This window comes from Arabidopsis thaliana (assembly GCF_000001735.4).
Source record: "Arabidopsis thaliana chromosome 1 sequence".
In the NCBI taxonomy this organism is placed as follows: domain Eukaryota; kingdom Viridiplantae; phylum Streptophyta; class Magnoliopsida; order Brassicales; family Brassicaceae; genus Arabidopsis; species Arabidopsis thaliana.
Window position 1 is genome coordinate 18,906,991 of NC_003070.9, and position 23,899 is coordinate 18,930,889.

Genomic DNA, 23,899 nt, shown 5'->3' on the forward strand with positions numbered 1-23,899 from the left:
AAAATTATAAACAAAAAAAAAAATTAAAACCTTCAGGATTAATAATATTATTATAATACTGAAATTCGTGTCTTGCCATTCTTCAGTTTGAATTGACGCCATGATTTTGAATTGCAAAAATAATTATGGTTTTGAGAATTAACGTTAATATAAATAGGGGTTTGATAATATTTTAAAAATTTATCTGTTGTTTATGTATATTTTGTTTTAACATATACATGGTTTTATAATTATTATTTTTGGCCAACTGCTAGTACTCGCGAGAAGAAAATTTTGAAATTCAAAGATTTTGAGTTGTCTAGAGCGGTTTAAAGCATTTTGTAAGACTGGTTTAAACTGTTAGCAACCGCAACAACATTTATGAGTGGTACCGGAAGAACCAATCGATCCCTAAACTCTGATGAGTTTTGCTTCCTGTTATAAATAAAAATTTGGAATTACCAACTAGAATCTTGGTTTTGTTTAAATATTATATCTTTGCATTGTGTATTTTGATATTTTCTTGGGGCCCAAGGCAAACTCTCCTCTTCTTCTTCCTCATCAGCTGAGACCAAGAGTGAGGAAGATGTGAAGAACTCTAAATTTAGTCTCGTTTCTAAGATATCCTTCCATAAAGATTGTCTTTTTTTTGGCCGGTGAGACTTTCTTGTAAGTAAATAATTGGGAAACTTTGATGAGTTCTTTAAATAAAGTATGCATGGTTTCTTCAATGTGTGCCTTTCTTTTCTTCTTCTTCTTCTTTATTGAGGTAGCTTGGGAAGCAAGACATGTCTTTTGATTATAGCTTCGATTATTACGGAGAGTTTAGTAATAGTTTTACTACTATAAAGAAATTCTATTGAAACACTCATATTTTTAAATCATGTTTAGTCTAAGTTATGGACCGTCCAAGATAAGGATGATTCTTTGTGAAGCTGCATAGTTTAGTCCAGTTTTGTTTTTACCAAGACCAAAGACGAGCTGAAGTTCCACCCTTATTTTCAAGATTGAAGTTTATCCATGAGGCGTTTGTTGAGATGATTTGTCTGTCCTCGACTTGTCATGTCATACATGTTCTGCTTTGTGATTGCAAATTTTACATTTTGCGTACCATGTTTGTCGTGCGGAAAAGTATTGAGGTAACTTGGGAAGCAAAACACACCTTGCAGACCAAGTCCGTGAAGCCTGTGAAGCCTAAGTAAAAGAATAATCTAGATATACTATTGTGATAAGGATTAAAAGAATTTACTTATTCATGTATATATTTCCTATTCAAATTAGGTTAATTATAAGTTAGTCTCTATCTATACATTGTATCAATTTTATTGAGATCAGTAACACATAGTAATAAAGTTTTTTCTCCAAATCCTTTTTCTAGTTTCTACATTCGTCTTCTTCTATATGAGTCACATCCTCTAAACTCTAAAGAGTATATTTTCTTGGGATAAATATTTACAAATCATTCTCATGTGTTTGATCAATTACGTGTTCTTGGGAAATTCACATAAAGAGAATGTCTCAGTCAGAATTCAGCTATAGGAAACCCTAAAAATATCTCAAACATATATTCAAGTTATACATTATCATCAAATCCGTAGAAGTGTAGAGATTTGAATCTTGTAGCTATGTTTAATCGTACAATATATTACAGATTAAATTAGTTCAACCGAAAATGAAATGGTCTTGAGTCTTGACAGATGAAATGAATTGAGGCTAAAAAAACAAAGACTTATTTTCTTCCATTTCCTTACTTGTCCATCGAAAATTGAGGCTAAAAAAAAACAAAGACTTCTTTGTGATCTGAAAAGTAAACATTCTTGGTAACACGTTTCCTTCTTAATAATTAGTAGTTTTTTTTTTCTTTTTTATCACCTCAAATTAAGTCCCTTAATGAACTCATATTTTCAATACTCGATTGTATAAGTATCTCCAGATAGGAAACGTAGCAAACTGTTTTTTTGGTGTGTTAACAATACTCGATTACATAAGTATCTCCAGATTACAAACTGTTTTTGGTTTTGTTAAATAAAACGGGTTACCCATTTGTTTTTGTTAAACCAATTTTGTTATAAAACATAAATGGGTTCATATTTTAAAGGCCCGTGTAAAAGCAAATCAAAAAGAAAACGGGTTTGGGCTCCAAAATATTACACAGTACCCGTTTAGGCCCGTAGGATTCAGGCCCGTTTTAACTTCCCTGGTTAAATTTTAATGCTCATGAAAGTCTTGACAAAATTCCCATGACCTTAGCAAAGCAATATATACGTAATACATTTTCCTACAATTTCCTGCATTATTGCATTGTGTTTCGTTTGTTAACAAAACTATCTATCTTGTTAACCAGAGAGGTAAAAAGTGATCTTGATATATAAATATTATTAGTACATGTTTTTTTATAGAAGTAATTAGCACACATTTTTCTGTACGTATAATAGACACTAGTACACATTTTATGTAGTAACGAAACAGGGGCTGAATAATATGAGTACTATACTCCAGAACATTGGTGTAAGAATAAAATTCATTTATAAAAAAAGAGTGGCTGATTTAGTATTCACAACCACTATTATATACCAAAGAGAGTATGATTAGTTCAGAACCGCCATTGAAATTGAATTTTTATTGATGGGCTTAATTGAATTTGTGCTTAAAATCTATACTCATACTTTTTTCCCCCGTTTATTTTCGTTGGAATTGTTAATAAAAAATGAATTTACAGAAATACGAACCTTCATGACTCTTTCCTAAAGGCACCTCTAAATAGAAAGAACGTAACCTCTAAACTCTAAAGTGAGATTATTGCCTTAATTAACCATAGACTTAAGAGAGGAGTTGTAAGCTTGTGTTAGTTGCGTAGATGGAGAGTTAAGTACGCAACTCAATACTTTTTCACCATTTTCAGCTATAAATAGAGATGTTTAGAAGAGGTTTTACATTCCAACACATAGAAAAAAATGGCTAATATTGTTGGAAACACTAGTGTATCTACTCGTTTTAAAGAGCTGATTCGTGAAATGACGCAGCTGAATGAAGAAATTCAGAAGATCGACGTGAATGATTTTCGTGCCATTAGAGAAGCCAGGAAGAAGATAACTGGTATGACAACGAAGTTGGACGAGCTCTTAGAGATGATGAAAGAAACTGTGAAGGAGAAGAAGGAAACCCCACAGTGATAGGTTACTTTTACTTTTCCAGTGAAGCTCCCTCTTATAGATAAAATAAATAATTGAGATATGGCTGTGTCTAATCTCTGATGAGGAGTGATAGAGAAGTTAATTATTTACTTTTATTGCACTGTTTAAGTCCAGAGTGACTTTCTTGTAAGTAAATAATTGGGAAACTCTTATGAGTTTTTATATAATTAAATAGACATGGTTGTTTCAATGTGTGCCTTTATTTTCTTCCTCTTCTTCTATATGAGTCACAACCTCTAAAGAGGATATTTTCTTGGGATCAAAACAGATAAAGATTTAAAAACAATTCTCTTTCTTTTCTTTTTTTTTATAATCAATTTCGTGTTCTTGGGAATATTGTGAAAACTTCTTAATGAAAAACAAAAAAAAACTTATCTTTACCTCCATTTCAGTTCATCGATTAAAGACAACATTACCTATAGAGTTTGGATCTGATTTAAACAAATGGTATTTGAAACTCCGTTGAACTATCTTAATCTTTTTAAAGACAACAATATTTTCTGTTATATGATCTCTGTTAAACATTTTGTGAATGATACTTCAGTAGCATCATAGTTAAATATATATACATAAAAAAGGGAAATGAATTTGCTTGGAAATTTTATAAATGAAATTGAAATTGGGGGGGGGGGGGGAGAGGAGAAAACATTGATCGAGAAAATAATTTTTCAACGTGCTTAAAAGAGCGTGCTAATTTTTCAAGAACGTTAGCATAAATAAAGTCTTGATAAGGGATCCAGTAGTATATAAAAAATGATTTTGAAATATGTATAATCAGTATACATAATATTTGTTTTATTTTACTTTAGAAGTTAGACACATTTTCTGTATGCATAATAGGCATTACTAACAAAGACATTTTATGTAGTAAACGAACAGTGGCTAAATAATATGAGTATTATATTCTAGAACATTGGTGTAAAAAGAAAATTTATTAACAAAAAAAGAGTGGCTAATTTAGTAATCACATCCATTTATTCTACACAAAATAGAGTAAGATTCGTTCAAAAACCACCATTGAAATTGGTGTCTAACCGATGGGCTGAATAGAAATTGGGGTAAAAGTTACTTCAAATCTATAATCATTTTTTCCTCACCGTTTATTTTCATTGGAATTCTTAATTAAAAATGAATTTTCAGAAAAACGAACCTTCATGACTCTTTCCTAAAGGCACCTCTAAATAGAAAGAACGTAACCTCTAAACTCTAAAAGTGAGATTATTGCCTTAATAATCATAGACTTAAGAGAGATGTTGTAAGTTTGTGTTAGTGGCGTAGATGGAGAGTTAAGTACGCAACTCAACATTTTCACCTTTTGCAGCTATAAATAGAGATGTTTGGAAGATGTTTTACGTTCCAACGCATAGAAAAACTCTTTCACAGTTTTATAAATTTATTATCTTTCTTTTAGTTTAAAATCTTTGTGTAAACAAATGGCTAATGTTGGAAACACTAGTGAGTCTACTCGTTTTGAAGAGCTGTGTCGTGAAATCACGCAGATGAATGATGAAATTCAGAACCTCGTGAGGGAGAACGCGCAACTTAATCATCCAATTGGGCGACCTTATTTTGATGCCATTGAAGAAGTCAGGAAGAAGCTAAATGATAAGAGAATGAAGTTGCAAGAGCTCTATGAGAAGAAGAAAGAAGTTATGAAGGAGAAGAAGGAAACCCCACAGTGATAGGTTACTTTTACTTTTCCAGTGAAGCTCCTTATGGATAAATAACTAATTGAGATGTTGCTATGCATCTAAACTCTGATGAGGAGTGATAGACAAGTTAATTATATTACTTTTCTTGAATTGTTTAAGTCTAGTGAGACTTTCTTGTAAGTAAATAATTGGGAAACTCTTATGAGTTTTTATATAATTAAATAGACATGGTTGTTTCAATGTGTGCCTTTATTTTCTTCTTCTTCTTCTATATGAGTCACAACCTCTAAAGAGGATATTTTCTTGGGATCAAAACAGATAAAGATTTAAAAACAATTCTCTTTTATTTTTGTTGATAATCAATTTTGTGTTCTTGAGAAAATTGTTTTCTTTGAAAATATTTTTTTTTTTGTGTGCAAACTTTGAAAAGATTAAGATAGTTCAACGGAGTTTTAAATACCATTTTTTTTTATCAGATCCAAACTCTATAGATAATGTTGTCTTTAATCGATGAACTGAAATGGAGGTAAACATAAGTGGTTTTTTGTTTTCTGTTTTTTGTTTTTTTTATTAAGAAGTTTTCACCTATATATACTAAATACCATGTGATATGATCTCTCTTAAAAATTTTGTGAATGATACTTCAGTAGCATCAAAGTTGAATATATATTCATAAAAAGGAAAATGAATTTGCTTGGAAATTTTAGAAATGAAAATGGGGAGGAAAAAACATTGATCGAGAAAATAATTTTTCAACCTGCGTAAAAGAGCGTGCTAATTGTTCAAGAACGTTAACATAAATAAAGGGATCTAGTAGTATATAAAAAACAATTTTGAAATATGTATTATCAGTAGTATACATAACATGTGTTTTATTTTACTTTAGAAGTTTAGACACATTTTCTGTATGCATAATAGGCATTAGTAACAAACTCATTTTAGAACATTGGTGTAAAAAGAAAACGAACAGTGGATAAATAATATGAGTAGTATATTCTAGAACATTGTTGGTGTAAAAGGAAAATTCTATAACAAAAAAAGAGTGGTAATTTAGTAATCACATCCATTTATTCTACACCAAATAGAGTAAGATTAGTTCAAAAACCACAACTGAAATTGGTGTCTAATCGATGGGCTGAACTGAAACTGGGGTAAAAGTTACTTTGGAATTGTTAATATTTTCAGAAAAACGAACCTTCCTGACTCTTTCCTAAAGGCATCTCTAAATAGAAAGAACGTAACCTCTAAACTCTAAAAGTGAGATTATTGCCTTAATAGTCATAGACTTAAGAGAGATGTTGTAAGTTTGTGTTAGTGGCGTAGATGGAGAGTTAAGTACGCAACTCAACATTTTCACCTTTTGCAGCTATAAATAGAGATGTTTGGAAGATGTTTTACATTCCAACACATAGAAAAACCCTTTCACATTTTTATAATTTTATTATCTTTCTCTTAGTTTGAAATCTTTGCGTAAACAAATGGCTAATGTTGGAAACACTAGTGGGTCTACTCCTTTTGAAGAGCTGTGTCTTGAAATCTTGAATTTGAACGATGAAATTCAGAACCTCGTGAGGGAGATCGCGCATCTTAATCATCCAATTGGTCGACCTGATTTTGGTGCCATTGAAGAAGCCAGAAAGAAGCTAACTGATAAGAGAATGAAGTTGCAAGAGCTCTGTGAAAAGAAGAGAGAAGTTATGAAGGAGAAGAAGGAAACCCCACAGTGATAGGTTACTTTTACTTTTCCAGTGAAGCTCCTTCTTATGGATAAATAAATAATTGAGATGTTGCTATGCGTCTAAACTCTGATGAGGAGTGCTAGACAAGTTAATTATTTTACTTTTCTTGAATTGTTTAAGTCTAGTGAGACTTTATATATAAGTATGCATGGTTGGTTTCAATGTGTGCCTTTCTTTTAATATCTTCTTCTTCTGTATGAGTCACATCCTCTAAAGAGGATATTTTCTTGGGATCAAAACAGATAAGGAATTTAAAATCACTCTCATTTTTTAATCGATGTCGTGTTCTTCGGAAATCCCCATAAGAGAATGTCTCAGTCAGAAATCAGCTATATAGGAAACCCTAAAAAAAAAAAAAAATTTACTCAAGTTATTATACATTATCATCAAAATATCTGTATAAGTTTAGTCTAGAGTCTTAAATAGATAAATTTAGTCCTACAATGTATGTTAATTATTACAGATTAAAAGAGATTGAAATATTTTAACCCGACAATGAAATGGTCTTCACCAATGAATTGAATGGGGTAAAAAAAACCAATACTGGTTTTCTTTCATCTCATTATGTGTCCATTGAAAATTTCAAAATTCTTTACTAAAAATAAATGAACTTGTGGAGAAAATTCAAGAATTATTTTTGATCTGAAAAATAAACACTCTTGATAACACGTTTTCCTTCGTCATAATTAATAGTTTCTGTTTTGTGTATTACCCACAAATTATTTTCAAATTATATCTCTAATCTCTAACGATTAATTTAAATACCATGTGATTATTTAATTTCAACCTCTTTCTCTGCCTACGTTACATATTGGTTAATTTAGTTGTTACTTATTGATTTTCATCGTCATTATTGCATTGTGTTTTTGTTTGTTAACACAACTATCTAGCTTGTTAAACCCGAGAGGTTAAACATGATTTTGATATATGTATTATTTGCACACAATTTTCTGTATGCATGATAGACATTAGTACATATTTTATGTATCAACGAAAGTATGAAACAGGGGCGGAATAATATGAGTAATATACTCTAGCACATTGGTGTGATAATAAATAGAGATCTATTAATTATGACGAAGGAAAACGTGTAAGATTAGTTCAGGTAAGAAAGAGAAAGAAAGTAAGATTATATAATGATGTACTATACTCTAGTAAAGAATTTGAAGTATAATGATGTACTATACTCTAGCCATTATTAAATACGAAAGAGAATAAGATTAGTTCGAACCCGCCATTGAAATTGATTTTAATCGGTGGGCTTAATTGGGATTGAGGTAAAGTTACTTAAAATCTATATTATTATTATTTTTCTCACCGTTTACTTTCATTGAAATTTTATTAAAATTGAATTTTCACAGAAACGAACCTTCATGATTCTTTCCTAAAGGCACCTCTAAGAGAAAGAACGTAACCTCTAAAGTAAGATTGTTACCTTAGTTAACCATAGACTTAAGAAAGAAGTTGTAAGTTTGTGTTAGTGGCGTAGATGGAGAGTTAAGTACGCAACTCAACATTTTCTCCTTTTTCAGCTATAAATAGAGATCCATAAAACAACTCCTTTATAGTTTCGTAATATTGCAATTTTATCATCTTCTTAATCTAAAATCTTTTTGGCAAAAAAATGGCTAATGCTGAAAACAATAGTGTCTCTACTCGTTCTTCAGAGCTGTATCGTGAAATATCGCAGATGGACGATGAAATTATGAAACTCGTGGAGCAAATTAATCAGCCAATTGGTCGGCCTGATTTTGGTGCCATTGAAGAAGCCAGGAAGAAGCTAACTGATAAGAGAATGAAGTTGGAAGAGCTGTCTAAGAGGATGAAAGAAGTTATAAAGGAGATGGAGGAAACCCCAAAGAGATAGGTTATATTTACTTTTCCAGTGAAGCTCCCTCTTATAGATAAATAAATAATTGAGATGTTGCTTGTGTTCTAAACTCTGATGATGAATGATAGACAAGTTAATTATTTTACTTTTCTTGAATTGTTTAAGTCTAGTGAGACTTTCATGTAAGTAAATAATTGTTTCAATGTGTGTCTTTCTGTTCTTCTTCTTCTTCTTATTCTTTGTGAGTCACATCCTCTAAATTAAAGAGTATATTTTTCTTGGGATCAAAACAGATACAGATTAAAAAGAACCTCTCATTTGTTTTTGATCAATCTCGTGTCCTTGGGAAATTCACATAAGAGAATGTCTCAGTCAGAAATCAGCTATTGGAAACCCTAAAAAGAAGAAAATATATACTCAATTTATACATTATCATCAAAAATCTGTATAAGTCCAGAGTTTTAAATCATGTATCTATGTTTAATTCTACAATATAATACAGTTTAAGATAGTTTCAACCGACAATGAAATGGCCTTGACCGATGAATTGAATTGGAGCTAAAAACCAAGACTGTTTTTCTTTCATTTCCATATATGTTCATTGAAAATTCGAGTTCTTTACTAAAAATAAATGAACTTGAGCAGAAAATTCAAGAATTCTTTGTGATCCGAGAAAGAAACACTCTTGGTACACGTTAAAGTGAAATTATTTGCTTGGAAATTTTAGAAATGTAATTGGGGAAGAAAATACTATTGAGAAAATAATTGTTTTAACGTGCTTAAAAAGCGTGTGAAATGTTCAGAACGTTAACAAAAATAAAATCTTGATAAGGATTTAAGTAATTATTAAAAAAAACACATTAAATTAGAGCAGAAAGAGTAACATTAATATCTTATTATTAACAGAAACTTTTTGGGTGTTTTAGACCTAAAGTATGAAACTATAAATAATGTTGTTGTAGGTTGTAGCTTGTTAAATCCCACTTTCAATAACATTTTTTTTTTTTTTGAATAGATTCACATTTTACGAATAATAGCTGTAATATCTAATGTATACATAATTTTATTGTAGCGTGTTAAATCATACTTTCAATAACAAAAAAATGTGTCTTCACAATGGATCCACATATATATTATGAATAATAGCTATAATTGATCGTTTAATAGCTGTAAGACCTAATGTATACATAATTTTATTGTAGCGTGTTAAGTTATATATTATTAAACCTTTAAGGTAAAAGTTTTGGGTGCTTAATACCTAACGTATAAACAACTTTGTTGTAGCGTGTTAAATCTTAGTTACTTCTATAACAAAAAAATTGCCTTGACGATGGAACCACATTTTACGAATAATAGTAACTATCATATTAACAAAAAATATATTTTTTCTATACATGTGTTTAAGTCAATCTGTTTTCTCGTCATGCGTTACATATTAATGATTTTGTTTTTCCTTTTTTCAACAAATTATCTATCATTTTGAACGAAAGAGGTTAAAATGATTTTGATTAGTTAATATTATTAGTTGTTTAGTACATAAATTTTTATACATCTTAGCCGATTAGCACATTTCATGTAGTAACAACACTTTTTACAGTAAATCAAAGCATCTCTGTTGACAACCAAACTGAGATGTATTTTGGGTAGAATGTTAAAGAACATTGGTTACAAAAATCATTTTAAAAAATGAGTGGCTGATTAATTCATCACAACCATTGTTAATTGTATATCAAAAAGTTTGTTCAAACCGCCTTCAAAATTTCTTTTAATCGATGGACCGAAACAGGGATAGAGTTACGTATAATTTAATTATTTTCGTCTTCGTTTGTTGCATTGTCATTAACATTACGTACATATTAAAGATAAACCAACCTTCACGATTCTCCCCTAAAGGCACCTCTAAATAGAAAAAACGTAACCTCCAAAGTGAGATTATTTTCTCAATTAACCTTAGACTTAAGAGAGAAGTTGTAAGTTTGTTAGTGGCGTACGTAGATAAGAGAGTTAAGTACGCAACTCAACATTTTCACTTTGTCTCAGCTATAAATAAAGATGTTAAGAAGAGGTTTTACATTCCAACACATAGAAAAACTCTTTCACATATATTGCAGTTTTATAATTTTATCATCTTTTTTTATTTGTTTGAAATCTTGTGGCAAAAATGGTTAATGTTGACCATGATCGTTTTACAACACTGGTTCATGAACTGAACCAGGCGAAATATGAGTTTCATTACAAATGTGCGGAGTTAGTGAGTAATCATGAAGCTGCTCAACCTAAGAAGGTGCTGGATGAAAAGAAAATGGATTTGGAAAAGCTCTACGAGAAGGTGAAAGAAGTTATGAAGAAAATGGTTGCTTTCGCTGAAAACCCAAAAAAAGAAGGTTAATTTTACTTTGCTAATAAAGATCTCTTGTACGTAAATAAATAAAGGTTAATTATTTTACTTTTCTTGAACTATTTAAGTCCAGTGAGACTTTCTTGTAAATAAATACTTGAGATTTGCTGTCTCTAAACTCTAATGAATTCTATATAATAATTTATGCATTTGTTTGTGCCATTTTCTCTTCTTCTTCTTTATAAGTCGATGAGACTCACATCCTCTAAAGCGTGTTGTTTCTTGGGATCGAAAAAGAGAAATATTTGAAAATCAGTCTCATTACTTGATCATTGTCGAGTTCTTGGTAAAATCCCGATTAGAGATTTGTCTCAGAAGAAGTGATATTTGGGAAATCCTAAAAAAGTGAAGACGAGATTCCATTATGATGATGACTCCATTGCCTTGCGTCCCAAGAGACGCCGAAGAAGAAATAAGAGACGCTAATATTAATTTATTAGATTTTTAGTAAGATCAAAAGGAAAATATTCACCAAGTTATAATCATCTAATCTTAGATAAATTAAGTATATGGTTTTGGTTGTTCTAGTTCTGTTAATTCCTACAATTTTATTAAAAATTGAAAAAGATTAAGATATTCAACCGAGTTTGAAATGGTCTTGACTTATATATGACTATTTTTCTTTCATCTCCATTTATGTCTTCTATAAATTTTAAAACTATTCATTAGAAGAAAACTTGCGACAAATATACACACTTGGCAACACGTTTTCTTTCGTCATATTTACTAAATTAGGTCCAAAAATGAACTAATTTTTTCACTATTGTATTTGTATGCTATAAATTAAATACCTCCAAATAGAAAGAAAAGAATGTAGACGAACATAAGGCATTTGATTTTAAATCAAGTTTGAAAAAACAAAATCAACCACAAAAATATTAGAATATTAGATTTATACATAGAAAATGTTAACACACAAAATTATAATGAACGCAATTAGTCCAAATGAAATCATTATACGTACGGAAAGAGAACATTAGCAAATATCTTTGTGTTGTATAAAATGAAATTGGGGAAGAATATACCATGGGAAAATAATTGTTTTACTTTACGTGTCAAATGTTTCTGATCGGCAATAAAATAAAGTCTTGATAACAAACCCATGACTTTAACGAATCATATCTATACTTGGAAGTAATTAGCTGGTTTAATTAGTATGAAGCAAATTAAAAAAGTAACACGCACACAGTATTTTTTTTTTTTTTTTGTGATTAACAGGCATACAGTATTATTAATACTATAAAATAACGCCATTGTTAATTTTACTGATCAGTAGCAAAATTAAATTTTTGACAATGGATTACAACTTTTTACGAATTATATATGTCTGTCTATATGGCTCTATTGATTTTAATACAGTGATTATTTTCAACCTGTTTCTCTGCCTACGTTAAATATTAGTGAATATAGTTGTTGCTTATTGAGCTTCATCGTCATTATTGCATCTTGTTTCGTTAACCAAACTATTTATCTTATAAAACCCACGAGATAAAAAAGAAATTGATTTTGATGTATGTAAAATTATAGTATACATTTTGTTTCTCTTCTTTTCCTTTATGAGTCACACACCCTCAAAATGAATCACTCTCTTTCTTGATCGTTTTCGAGCTTTTGGAAAATCCACCATAAGAGATTTGTCTCAATCAGAGGTCACCTAAAGAAAACCCTAAAAGAAGGGGATGACAAAGACGAGAGAATCCACTACGATGATGATCCCATTGCCTTGAGGCTTGAGCCCCAAGATACATCGAAGAAGATATAAATATCTTATATAGTACCACGAGGGTTAATAATTTATCTAATACTTTCGTAGATTAAAAATATATAACTCAAGTTATACATAATCATCAAATCTGTATTAAGTTAAGTCGAGTTCTTAATATTCTACTTGCAGTGTGTTTACTAAAAATAAATGTAGTTTTGGGAGAAAAAAAACACTCTAGGTCACACGATTCCCTTTGTCATAAATTACTAGTTTCTTTGTTTTTGTTCATATGATCTCATATTATCAATAAACAATCCTATCAATATTTCTAGATACAATAACGTAATAGACTTTTTTTCTTTGTTTTAATGTTAATGCTCACTAACAAAAAAAAAAGTCTTGATAAAGGACATATGACCACATTTGGATCCGAGTAGTTACTCTTAGAGCAGAAAAGTAACAATTATACTATAGATAATATAATCCATTAAATATATTTTTTAGACATTTCTATTAAATATTTAGTCAATTTTTTTGGTTACCATTTACTATGAAAGTTTTTTCAATTCCTCATCTAGACGACATATTTCTCTTTTTTTTTTTTTTTTTTCGTCAATGACATATTTCTCTTCATTTCTCATTTCTGTTCCTTTTTATTCATTTTCCTTTTAATTCTCATAATGGACTCTAGTCTTAATAAAACGACGTCAAGTGCCTTCTCTCTTGTAGATGATCACCAAACCTAAATATATGATTCAGATTTTTACCTTCTAATTTATTCTTACAAATGTTGTTCTTCTTTTTTAAGGTTTGATAATAATCTAGATGTTTAATAATATTAAAACAACACATAATATTAAATACCTTGAGATAATTTTCTTAAAAAGTCTCTGAATAATATTCAAACCAATAACTTAATTTTGATACCGTATATATATTTTGATCAAAAATATACCATATATATATATATATAGAGATATATTTATGAGAACCAAACGCATATAGTTTCAGAAAATAACACTGTTAATAAATTTATAAAAAAACATTGATAATACTTAATACATAAGTACACTTGTCCATGAGCACAAAACCTCTTCAGTGCTTGATCATCGGAGATTCTGATTCTGTCTATCGGAGACTTTGATCGTAGAATTTCCCGGTCGTCGGAGATGGAGAGATTGAATGAGCTTTGCGACATCATAGAGCAGAATCCGAAGCAATTTTTGGATAAGCTTCCTTGGATATGCCAACAATGTCCACAATCGAAGCTGCTTCGTGCCGAATCGCCTAGGTTTTCTCAAAGTCATCTCAATGCGATCTTAGCCGTGACTCGAATCCTCTCCAAAATCGTCGACACGACCGATGAAAACGCCAAATTCGTAGTGCTAGATTTCCTCCAGACTGTTCCGAAATCGTTCCACCGTTCGTTTTGGCCGTATTCGTTATCGTTGGAGTCGATTTCGGCGTTTTATTGCAGTTTCTTAGGTTACGTTTCGTGTCTCTCTCAGTTGTATGTTTTAATTTTCAATAGTTGTGAAAATTCATATATCCAGGGGCTTGATGTTGTGTGATGTGTTACTTGACTTGTTCTGTACTTTTACTGGTTATATGAAATTCAAAAGGTTTGCTCATATTTTGAATGTACTTACTAACAGAGGATGGTTGAAGGGTATCTTCTTAGAGCTGCCCAAAGAAGTGACATATTTGCTCATACCCTCATTTGGCATTTACAGGTGAGTTTGACTTCGTCGTGTTTGTAAAGATATCAATTTTCTTGGAACCAAAAGATAAGACTTTTTTTTATTAAATTGCTAAACTCTGTTTCTATCACCAGGGTGAGTCTGTTGAGGAAATAGTGAAAGATGGTGCTTTCGATAAGGTTTGTCATTGTTACCCTTTTGTGCCTATATTGGCATTATTTTTATTTGGCTACTATAGTAACTATGTAACTGATAAGATTTGGCTTCACGATCTTTCACAACATGAAAATTATTCCAAGATATTTAAAAATTTGTTTCATGATGGTCTATAGTTTTTTGTTTGCATGGCTTATTCCTGGTAAAATCTTTTGGAGATAGCAACGTTAATACTTGAGTCATAAAACATTAAATAATCAGTAGTATATTCATATAGATAATCTCAGAAAATGTTTTCTACAGCTCTGTATTGTTTGGCTCTGTAACATTTTCTGTCCATGGGATTGTCTCTATTATATTTTAGAATGCATCATTCCAAGAAATCTTGTCAGACGTTCGGCAGCATATCGTTGATGGTTTCACTCCCAAGGCCTTGAATTTTTTCAGTAGAGAGTTTGACTTCTTTGAAAAGGTCACATCTATTTCTGGGGCATTACTTCCTCTTCCAAAGGAAGAACGAGTAGCTGGTATTAGGAGGTAGCATTATCATTTGTACTTTTTGTATAAGGAGCTAATACAAATGAGTCCGCATAAGTTAAATGCAAGATAAGCGAATAATATTTTTTGTTGCAGGGAATTGGAGAAAATCAAAATGCAAGGAGAAGATCTTTATCTGCCGACTGCTCCTAACAAGCTCGTCAGGGTTATTCAGGTAGACAGTGGAATACCCCTACAATCAGCTGCCAAAGTCCCTATCATGATAACCTTTAACGTTGTTGATCTTGATGGTGACCACAATGATGTGAAACCTCAAGCTTGTATTTTCAAGGTGAGCTCTCAGCATTATTTTTTATATTCTTGAAGTTGACATGAAATTTGTTATATTATGATGTTGTTTACATAGTAAGAGCCAATTCAGGAACATAAATAACCGTATGCATGATATATTCTTTAGGTTGGAGATGATTGCCGTCAAGATGTTCTTGCCCTGCAAGTGATATCTCTTCTTGGAGACATATTTCAAGCTGTTGGTCTTAATCTCTATCTTTTTCCATATGGAGTACTTCCAACTGTCCGGGAAGGGTATTATTGAGGTAAAACTCAATTTAAAATGTTGAATCTTACACCATTTCCATGGCTGGATAAAATAGATATGGTTGTATAAGTATTTATTTTCAGGCATCAAACGTTTTTTCGATCTCTCTTTTCTCCTCTTTTATAACAGGTTGTGCCAAATACACGAAGCAGAAGTCAAATGGGTGAAACAACCGACGGGGGTTTGTATGAGATTTTTCAACAAAACTATGGACTCGTTGGCTCAACCACCTTTGAAACAGCACGAGCGAACTTCCTCATAAGCAGTGCCGGGTATGCTGTGGCTAGTCTTTTACTCCAGCCCAAAGATAGACACAACGGAAATCTCCTTTTCGATGAGTAAGCTCCCGATTTTGCACTTTCCTTTTCTTCTTCACTTGGTGCAATGAAAATTAATATCAAAAACTTTCTATGGACAAAATATATGTATTTACCATGTGTTATGCTATTGCAGCGTGGGAAGACTTGTCCACATCGACTTTGGTTTCATTTTGGAAACTTCACCTGGTGGAAACATGAGGTTCGAAAATGCTCATTTCAAACTGAGCCACGAAATGACCCAGTTGCTAGATCCTTCAGGTGTTATGAAAAGCAAAACATGGCATCAGTTTGTGAGCTTGTGCGTCAAGGGATACTTAGCTGCTCGCCGGTACATGGACGAAATCATTAGCACGGTGCAAATGATGCTAGAAAGTGGATTGCCTTGCTTTAGCAGAGGAGATCCAATAGGTAATCTTAGGAAAAGATTCCACCCAGAAATGAGCGAACGTGAAGCTGCACTCTTTATGATTAATGTATGTACCGATGCTTATAACAAATGGACTACTGCTGGATATGACTTGATTCAGTATTTGCAACAAGGCGTTGAGAAGTAAACGAGAATTTTTTTAATAAACCAGAGTAGAATCAAAGTAAAACAAAGTCTTTATTTGAATCAATGAAAGATAATATCCTCAGCATAGGCACATCGATAGTAAATATCATAACATTGGTAAGGGAGCTTCGTTTCACTACCAAATCTTCAAGACTTGGGCATATGCTTAGAAGCGTTTTCACAGATTCATCACTTGAAAACTTAACCAATATTAAGTGGAGACGTTTGAGACAGATCAAACGAACATCACGTGGAACATCCTTCAAACTTAGTTTCTCTAAAGTAACAGTATCAAGTTGTGAAAACATGTAAAAGCTATTAGGCAAATCGAAGGAATTAAAAACCATCTCGATTTTTAGCTCTCTCAAAGATCGAGCAACTGCGATGTTAATCAAAGGTTTGATGTCTCTACTTGGACAAGGAGGAGTCATCTTGAGCTGCATGGTCTCAACGCTTGGTCTTTTGCTAATAAATTGCACAAACTTTCAGTAAGTTCTACCTATGGATTCACCATCATACCTTAATGTTTTCCCCTCCTTCCAAAGAGATCGCCATCGTTTTGACAAGACACTTGTGACTACCACATCTTTACTTGGAAGGGAAGAAAGTATATTCAATAACAATTCATCTGAAAAGTCACTGATTGAAGCCATAATTACAAATCGGTGAAAAGTGAAAAGTTCACGAAAAGTACTCACTAGATTTATTTAGAAATCTATTTTTTTTTGTCCCTAAGTGTTTCTTTTGTTACAAACCTCCTTATGAGAAAATTTTGGCAAATAATTGTTTTAACCAATCAGAAAATACCATTATACAAAAATAATCACCAATTACATTAATCCTTTAATTTCGAAGATATCGGCAAAAAGTTGGAAGCGAGAGAAAATTATTGTTGGTTTCTTTGCAAATATAACATGCACAAATCGAGAAATAGTCCAAATGTTTTAGTAAAAAAAAAAAACCACCAATCACAATATTTGGTATTTACCATTCAACTCTTTTTGTTTTGTTACTTTACGCCCTCAACTATAAATACGATTATTCCTCAAAATATTTTCATTTATCATATAAGAAAATAAAAAACCGTGACTTTCAAGTAATATCTCAAATATTGTTAAAGATTTTAGTCCTCTAGATTAGAGCTGAAATAAAAAACTGTGATTTGCAAGATATATTGTCAAAGATGATCAGTCATCTAAAGGTTTCAGTTATCTACACAACCACAATAAACGATTGCAAATTTTCAATCTTTGGCTATCGATCTATATATATAGAGGATGAACTAGGCTTTCAACTACTATGGAACTGTCATGTAAGGCTTACATTAAAATATCTTATAGTCAAGGATCATGTGTAGAACTATGCATATTCATAATTTGCCATTTCCTTAGTTTTTGTTAATCATTTTGTTTTTTTTTTGGTCGCAAAATTTCATGTTTTTTAAAAACTTTTTCAAGGATTTCATTTGTAAGCTTTTCTTCATTTTTGTCTCAGTGTATTAGTTTTTTTTTTTAATTGTCTCTCTGTGTACTAGATAGTTATCATATTAACACTTACTAGTTTTATCTTTATGAATATGATTTCACATCTTATTTTGTAGCGGAACTGGCCTAGTGATATAGATAGAAACTGGTCTTGTGTATTGGTTTGTCTAGTTTATATTATTCGTTTTCTTAGATATATATATTTAATATTAGTTTCGTCCCAAGCGTCACTCGAACCAAAAGGATGGTGACTTCACGAGCCATATAGTTATGTTTATGATTCTTGTCTGTACCGATGCTTATAACAATTGGACTACTGCTGGATACGACATAATTCAGTATTTGCAACAAGGCGTTGAGAAGCAAACGAGAAATTTATTGATAAACCAGAGTAGACTCAAAGTAGAACAAAGTCTTTATTTGAATCAATGAAAGATGCATATTATTCTCTTTGTAAATAGCTACAAAGTTGTTAATAACACAAGCGTTTAATCAAACACAAGCTGGCATTTCTTTGAACCTCTGGCCATACATTCTAACTCCTTCAATATCCCATGCTTTTCTGCAGATTCTAAGTAGAATATCGCCTTCTTTAGACGACTCGCGTTTTCTAGAATGTACTTTGCAACTTCTCTCTCTTGCTCTTCACCATTGTATTGCCTCCACTCAAATATCTCAAGATATGATGATAAACATATGGGAACATAATCTGGTTGCTTCCATGGTTCCATCGACTCGTTGTACTCGACACAATGTTTTCGATACTACAGAACAAAGAAAATATACATTCTGTCAGTGTCAATAGGCCTTGGAGAAAGTGGAAACATGATACAAAAAAGGCAGCAGAGAAATCTAGGGAGGAACCATATACCAATTTGAGCTTGAGAACTCGAAGTTTTGGAGCATCATCGAGTATACAGGTAAGTAAGTTCCACCACTCCGTAGAACATAAACATAGCTCCAGATGGTCAAGATAGACTAAGGAAGTCCCAGTAGGAGGATACGGATCCGGATTCTGCAAAACATAGAGAGTAAGAATTCAAATAGAAAAGGCTAGATTCATGACTAACAACCAAAAAAGTTTGTACCTCTGAAGTGACAGAACACAGAGAAAGATATTGGGTTGAAGCAAGAGATCCTAGAAACTTGTCAACACACTTTTAATCTGAATATAAAAACTAATCAAAGATATGAATACATAACTCCTTTTGCTATTACAAATTTCCATTAGAAGAGATAAAGATCAGTCATTAACTAAGTAAGTAACTAACCCAATTGTTAAGTTTTTTTAAATGAATGATGGGACTTGATTCTCTTTCTTCTAAAGTTTGATTTGTTCTTCTACTATAATGATCAGCGACCTTACGAGCAAAATTCTTTGTGTTATCATCCTCTTTTAAAATCTCAGAATCACCTGATGAAAAACCAGAGAGACACAATGCACACAACTCTCAGATATAAAAGATTGAAACTTTTAAGTTTGATTCAGAAAGCAAATTACAAACCACAAAGATTCATATCATATAATGTCAATCACTTACTGGAAACTTCATATAAAATCAAAATTGAAAAAAAAAAACTGAATTCGAATTATGAAAATCAAAAAGGAATGAAGCGGGAACAAAACCTTGGGGATTTAGTTTGAATCGTGATGAAGAAGGAAGATCAGAGCTTGAGGGAGATTCGAAATTTCCTCGCTTCATAACAAAATCTGAGAAATAGATTTGAAAAACAGACAACACTAGGTTACAAAAACTGTTACTCGATGAATAAAAAAAGAGGACTTTTTCAAATCTTCACACACAAATTTCACAAAGAACCCGGATTCAATTTTTGAAAATTGGGCTCTTTGGTAAAATGTAAAACGTTTGGGCCGAAAAAAGAAGAAAAAAACAAAACTGTAAAGAGGCAAAGAGGATATTTTGGTAATTCACTCTGACGCGGATCCTGAATCTCGAATTATTCACCGTTGATTATAACATTATCTAACGGTGATAAACAGCGATCCGCGTAGTTTCTTCTTATTGGTTAAGACGAATCTAAAACAGTATATAAACTCTGGAGAAGATGGAGAGAGTCCATAACAACAAATTCGATTCTTATAACTGTTTCCCTCTCATCTTTACACAAAAGTATTCTAATCGATTTCAATGGCGGGTCGTGGTAAAACACTCGGATCTGGGTCTGCGAAGAAGGCAACAACAAGAAGCAGCAAAGCCGGTCTCCAATTCCCTGTGGGTCGTATCGCTCGTTTCTTGAAGAAAGGCAAATACGCCGAACGTGTTGGTGCCGGAGCTCCGGTTTACTTAGCCGCCGTTCTCGAATACCTCGCCGCTGAGGTAATTCCTCTTCCCTATTCTTCAAATTTTCGATCTTTTAGTTCAATTTCTATAAACCCTAATTTTGACTGATTTTGGGGAAATTTTGAAAAATTAGGTATTGGAATTGGCTGGAAACGCAGCGAGGGATAACAAGAAGACGAGGATTGTTCCAAGGCATATTCAATTGGCGGTGAGGAACGATGAAGAATTGAGCAAATTGCTTGGAGATGTGACTATTGCTAATGGAGGTGTGATGCCTAACATTCACAATCTTCTTCTTCCTAAGAAGACCGGTGCTTCCAAGCCATCTGCTGAAGACGATTGATTAATCAACCAAATCCACTCTCTTGTGTTTTTTGAGTTTTTAAGGCTTTTTAAGAGTAATTTAGATTAGATCTATGGTGAAGAAAGAATCTATCTTCTGTGTTTTTTGAATTGAATTGAATGTTCATATGCTTTCAATTTCTTATGGAATCAAGATTTTAACTTTTCTAGGTTTTCGAGTTATGATGATGAAATTCTTAGTCTTATAAATCACTAAAGACTTGGGATTTTTGATTGGTTGACATAAAGAATGGACTTTTGAGTTAAATTTGGGAAAGCTACTGGGAATGACATCATGAGAGGTGTATAATTGAGCAACTATGACATATATTAAAAGAGATCTGAAGGATTGATGATGATTGGTGGGCCAATAATGTACAACATCCATGAAAATGAAAGATCAAAATTATATAATAGAAACCGATTGAGAGAGAAAGAGAATCCATGCCTAGCACTATACCATATCTCTTTTTTCTTCCGTTTTTCCACACATTGTCTCTACCTTTCCCTTTTTCAGATTTGACCCTTTGTTTTCAAAAGAAACGATTTTTAGTAGCCGCCGGGGAATCAGGAGAATGGTGTCTCCGGAGAATACGAACTGGCTTAGTGATTACCCTTTGATTGAAGGTGCTTTCTCTGATCAGAACCCCACTTTCCCTTGGCAGATAGATGGCTCAGCTACTGTCAGGTTAGTTTTTTGTTAATCAGATTCAAGGGTTTCTGGGTTCTGTGTTTTGTTTCTTTCACCATCTATTAGTTTTGTTTCTTGGCTTTGGACTTTTGGTGTTTTAGGATTGGTAGTTATATCTGGAGAAGTTGTTATGGATGTGTGATCACTCAGTTGGTTTTTAGATGCTCTTGTTGTGATAGAGATATTGGACTTCTGCATAAATCAATCCTCTGTTTTTTTTTTTGTCTCCGTTTTGCTTACGTTCCTCTGTTTCCTAAAGAAGTAGACGAATCTAGATCTCTACCAATTGCGAAAGGAAGGTTCTGTAATTAGTATCTGGAGAAGTTCTTTATGGAGTTTGACCTTGTTGATCACTCAGATTGCTATTAAATGGTCTTCTTGTGATAGAAATATGAAAGAACTGAGAACCTAAAGTATAATGCTTTTTCTCTCTGTTTTGCATCCATTCCTCTGTTTCCTTAAGCAGTAGACGAATCTTGCTTCTATTCTGGAATTCTACAAATTGGCTGTAATCTTTGTAATTGATCCTTCCTCTTGTGTTGATGTGATCTGTTCACAGTGTTGAAGTGGATGGCTTCCTTTGTGATGCAGATGTGATCAAAGAACCAAGTTCAAGGAAGAGGTATCAAACGCTATTTGGTCAAACCTGCGTTAACTAATGACTTTCTTGTTCTTGCTATGCAATATTGGAACCTGTTGTAAAGTTTTCCTTCTTACTGCTGCAGGATCAAAACTGAATCTTGCACTGGTTCTAACTCGAAAGCTTGTAGGGAGAAACAAAGACGTGATAGACTAAATGACAAGTATTTTCTTGCTTTCTCGTCATTCTCTTCTATCATTTACCTTTTGAGTTCTTAATCTTTTGGTATGGTGCTTTGTCAATAGGTTTACGGAGTTGAGTTCCGTATTGGAACCTGGGAGAACTCCAAAAACAGACAAGGTTGCTATTATCAATGATGCAATTCGCATGGTGAATCAAGCAAGAGATGAAGCGCAGAAACTAAAGGACTTGAACTCAAGCCTCCAGGAGAAAATCAAGGAGTTGAAGGTAAAAACTGAAAACTCCTGCAAGATCTTTAGCTTGTCCATTGATCTTATGTATATGCCAATATGTAGGATGAGAAGAACGAGCTGCGTGATGAGAAACAGAAGCTTAAGGTCGAGAAGGAGAGAATCGATCAGCAACTGAAAGCTATTAAGACACAGCCTCAGCCTCAACCTTGTTTCTTACCAAATCCGCAAACACTCTCTCAAGCTCAAGCTCCTGGAAGCAAGCTTGTCCCTTTCACAACTTATCCCGGCTTTGCAATGTGGCAATTCATGCCTCCTGCTGCTGTTGATACCTCACAGGACCATGTCCTTCGTCCTCCAGTTGCTTAAAGCTGCTGCTTCTCTCTACTACTATTAACGGTTCTGTAAGATTACTTCTTACGCGCTTTTTTCTGATGTAATGATTCTCACATTCTGTGATTGGTGACATAGTCCACTGCAACTTAAAATGTAAAATTGAAATAAGCTTGCACTAAAAATCAAATCTCATTGTGCAAAAAGTTGGATAATTTGGAAATCATTGTTTTACAGATTGTGGATTCAGAGGAATATGTAAATGTGTAGGAAGTTTCTTTGAATTGATTGATTGATTCAAGTTTAGCATATAAAAGCAAAGTTTGTATTTTTCAATTACACAAACTCAAAAAGGATTTGCTTTTTGCTTCCTTTTGTGAAATGTTCTTAACCCAAAGAAACTTTTCATTGAGACCTTCTCTTGTTCATGACTTTCTTCAACAGACTCTCACGACCAGGAAAAGGACTTTGAATCTTTGGCTCAAGTTGCTTCTCTACATCTTCTAGCTTTCCCAAAACACCCTTCTGCTCACTTCTATTCACTGTCTTGCCATCATCTCTCCCAAGACTCTGTCTCATCCTTTCTCTCCTCTGTTTTCTCCTCCATCCATTCTCATCTTCCTCTTCTTCCTTCTTCTTAATCTCTCTTCTTCTTACCATTTCTCCTCTCTCTTCTTCTTCTTCGTTCGCCTTCCTTAACCTAGGAATCCGACCACCTTTGCTTGTCCCTAAAAGCTCAAAATTGATTTTGCTCCAACCAATCTTATCTTCATTATCCCAACCAAATCTCTCACTAATCTCCAACAACATCGAAACAGAGTTTACCTCTTCTCTACTCTTCCTTACAGAAGTTAAAGCTCTCATGCTCTCATCACTTCCATGGAGGATTTTCTCTGCAAATTCCCACTCAGTTCTATCTTTATAAACATCGTCTTCGAGCACTTCATCAGCAAGCTTTGCCCAATACTCAAAAACTCCTGCACGAAGATTCTTTGAGACCCATTTAAGATAAGAAGAAGGCAAAGTACCAAGCATTTTGCCCTTGTGTTTGCCGAAGTCTATGATTGTGTCTCTGGCGGCTAGGGTTTCGATGATTTGAAGTTTTTTGATTAAGGGTTTAGACTGATTGGTGGAGAAGATACCATTAGATGAAGAAAGATTTCTTCTTGGTCTGAAAGATGATGATGATGAGATTCTGAAGATGGTTTTTGTTGTTACTGCAGCAGAGTGAGGACTGTGGAACAAGACCACCGAGAAACTCATTGTTGTGTCCCCAAAATATTGTCTATTTTTTCTTGAATCCTATAAAATACATTTAGGGGGTGTTATTCGTTAATGGATTTTAATAGAATTGAAATTCAACACTAATTTACTGTTATTCAACTAATGATTCTAAATCTAGCTTTAAAATC

The 23,899-nt window shown here is 32.7% G+C and overlaps 10 protein-coding genes and 1 pseudogene across 12 annotated transcripts; 8 read left to right on the top strand and 3 right to left on the bottom strand.

The window, feature by feature from the left end:
* The first annotated feature begins 2,922 nt into the window (after positions 1 to 2,922).
* On the top strand, positions 2,923 to 3,179 carry AT1G51000 (uncharacterized protein). The gene has a single exon (NM_103980.3). It carries the CDS (start codon positions 2,934 to 2,936, stop codon positions 3,150 to 3,152), a length of 219 nt encoding a protein of 72 aa, NP_175513.2. The 5' UTR covers positions 2,923 to 2,933; the 3' UTR covers positions 3,153 to 3,179.
* Positions 3,180 to 4,398: 1,219 nt separating this feature from the next.
* On the top strand, positions 4,399 to 5,011 carry AT1G51010 (uncharacterized protein). The gene has a single exon (NM_001333464.1). The coding sequence runs from the start codon at positions 4,607 to 4,609 to the stop codon at positions 4,853 to 4,855; it is 249 nt and encodes an 82-aa protein (NP_001319191.1). The 5' UTR covers positions 4,399 to 4,606; the 3' UTR covers positions 4,856 to 5,011.
* Positions 5,012 to 6,119: 1,108 nt separating this feature from the next.
* AT1G51020 (uncharacterized protein) lies at positions 6,120 to 6,838 on the top strand. Its single transcript, NM_001198261.1, has one exon. The coding sequence runs from the start codon at positions 6,304 to 6,306 to the stop codon at positions 6,550 to 6,552; it is 249 nt and encodes an 82-aa protein (NP_001185190.1). The 5' UTR covers positions 6,120 to 6,303; the 3' UTR covers positions 6,553 to 6,838.
* A 1,305-nt stretch (positions 6,839 to 8,143) lies between these two features.
* On the top strand, positions 8,144 to 8,606 carry AT1G51030 (uncharacterized protein). Its single transcript, NM_103982.3, has one exon. The coding sequence runs from the start codon at positions 8,189 to 8,191 to the stop codon at positions 8,429 to 8,431; it is 243 nt and encodes an 80-aa protein (NP_175515.2). The 5' UTR covers positions 8,144 to 8,188; the 3' UTR covers positions 8,432 to 8,606.
* Positions 8,607 to 10,424: 1,818 nt separating this feature from the next.
* AT1G51035 (uncharacterized protein) lies at positions 10,425 to 10,901 on the top strand. The gene has a single exon (NM_001198262.2). The coding sequence runs from the start codon at positions 10,557 to 10,559 to the stop codon at positions 10,782 to 10,784; it is 228 nt and encodes a 75-aa protein (NP_001185191.1). The 5' UTR covers positions 10,425 to 10,556; the 3' UTR covers positions 10,785 to 10,901.
* A 2,766-nt stretch (positions 10,902 to 13,667) lies between these two features.
* Positions 13,668 to 16,329, top strand: AT1G51040 (Protein kinase superfamily protein; the record flags this gene model as incomplete). Its single annotated transcript, NM_103983.2, has 8 exons — positions 13,668 to 14,008; positions 14,156 to 14,231; positions 14,333 to 14,377; positions 14,719 to 14,891; positions 14,988 to 15,183; positions 15,310 to 15,426; positions 15,580 to 15,788; positions 15,904 to 16,329. 8 exons carry the CDS (start codon positions 13,668 to 13,670, stop codon positions 16,322 to 16,324), a joined length of 1,578 nt encoding a protein of 525 aa, NP_175516.1. The 3' UTR covers positions 16,325 to 16,329.
* A 35-nt stretch (positions 16,330 to 16,364) lies between these two features.
* AT1G51050 lies at positions 16,365 to 16,976 on the bottom strand (annotated as a pseudogene). The gene has a single exon.
* Positions 16,977 to 18,221: 1,245 nt separating this feature from the next.
* Positions 18,222 to 19,325, bottom strand: AT1G51055 (FBD-like domain family protein; the record flags this gene model as incomplete). Its single annotated transcript, NM_148575.2, has 4 exons — positions 18,222 to 18,571; positions 18,679 to 18,822; positions 19,169 to 19,221; positions 19,313 to 19,325. The coding sequence occupies 4 exons, from the start codon at positions 19,323 to 19,325 to the stop codon at positions 18,296 to 18,298; spliced, it is 486 nt and encodes a 161-aa protein (NP_683416.1). The 3' UTR covers positions 18,222 to 18,295.
* A 495-nt stretch (positions 19,326 to 19,820) lies between these two features.
* HTA10 (histone H2A 10) lies at positions 19,821 to 20,756 on the top strand. Its single transcript, NM_103984.4, has 2 exons — positions 19,821 to 20,146; positions 20,244 to 20,756. The coding sequence occupies exons 1-2, from the start codon at positions 19,958 to 19,960 to the stop codon at positions 20,451 to 20,453; spliced, it is 399 nt and encodes a 132-aa protein (NP_175517.1). The 5' UTR covers positions 19,821 to 19,957; the 3' UTR covers positions 20,454 to 20,756.
* Positions 20,757 to 20,819: 63 nt separating this feature from the next.
* On the top strand, positions 20,820 to 22,772 carry bHLH115 (basic helix-loop-helix (bHLH) DNA-binding superfamily protein). Of its 2 annotated transcripts, NM_001198263.1 has the most exons (6): positions 20,887 to 21,140; positions 21,245 to 21,442; positions 21,703 to 21,765; positions 21,869 to 21,946; positions 22,029 to 22,191; positions 22,260 to 22,690. In NM_001198263.1, the coding sequence occupies exons 1-6, from the start codon at positions 21,028 to 21,030 to the stop codon at positions 22,521 to 22,523; spliced, it is 879 nt and encodes a 292-aa protein (NP_001185192.1). In that variant the 5' UTR covers positions 20,887 to 21,027; the 3' UTR covers positions 22,524 to 22,690. The 2 variants fall into 2 exon arrangements, with proteins under 2 accessions (NP_175518.1, NP_001185192.1); NM_103985.4 differs by lacking the exon at positions 21,245 to 21,442 and having other exon boundaries at positions 20,820 to 21,140; positions 22,260 to 22,772.
* AT1G51080 (golgin family A protein) lies at positions 22,754 to 23,821 on the bottom strand. Its single transcript, NM_103986.2, has one exon — positions 22,754 to 23,762. The coding sequence runs from the start codon at positions 23,748 to 23,750 to the stop codon at positions 22,893 to 22,895; it is 858 nt and encodes a 285-aa protein (NP_175519.1). The 5' UTR covers positions 23,751 to 23,762; the 3' UTR covers positions 22,754 to 22,892.
* Positions 23,822 to 23,899: the final 78 nt, after the last annotated feature.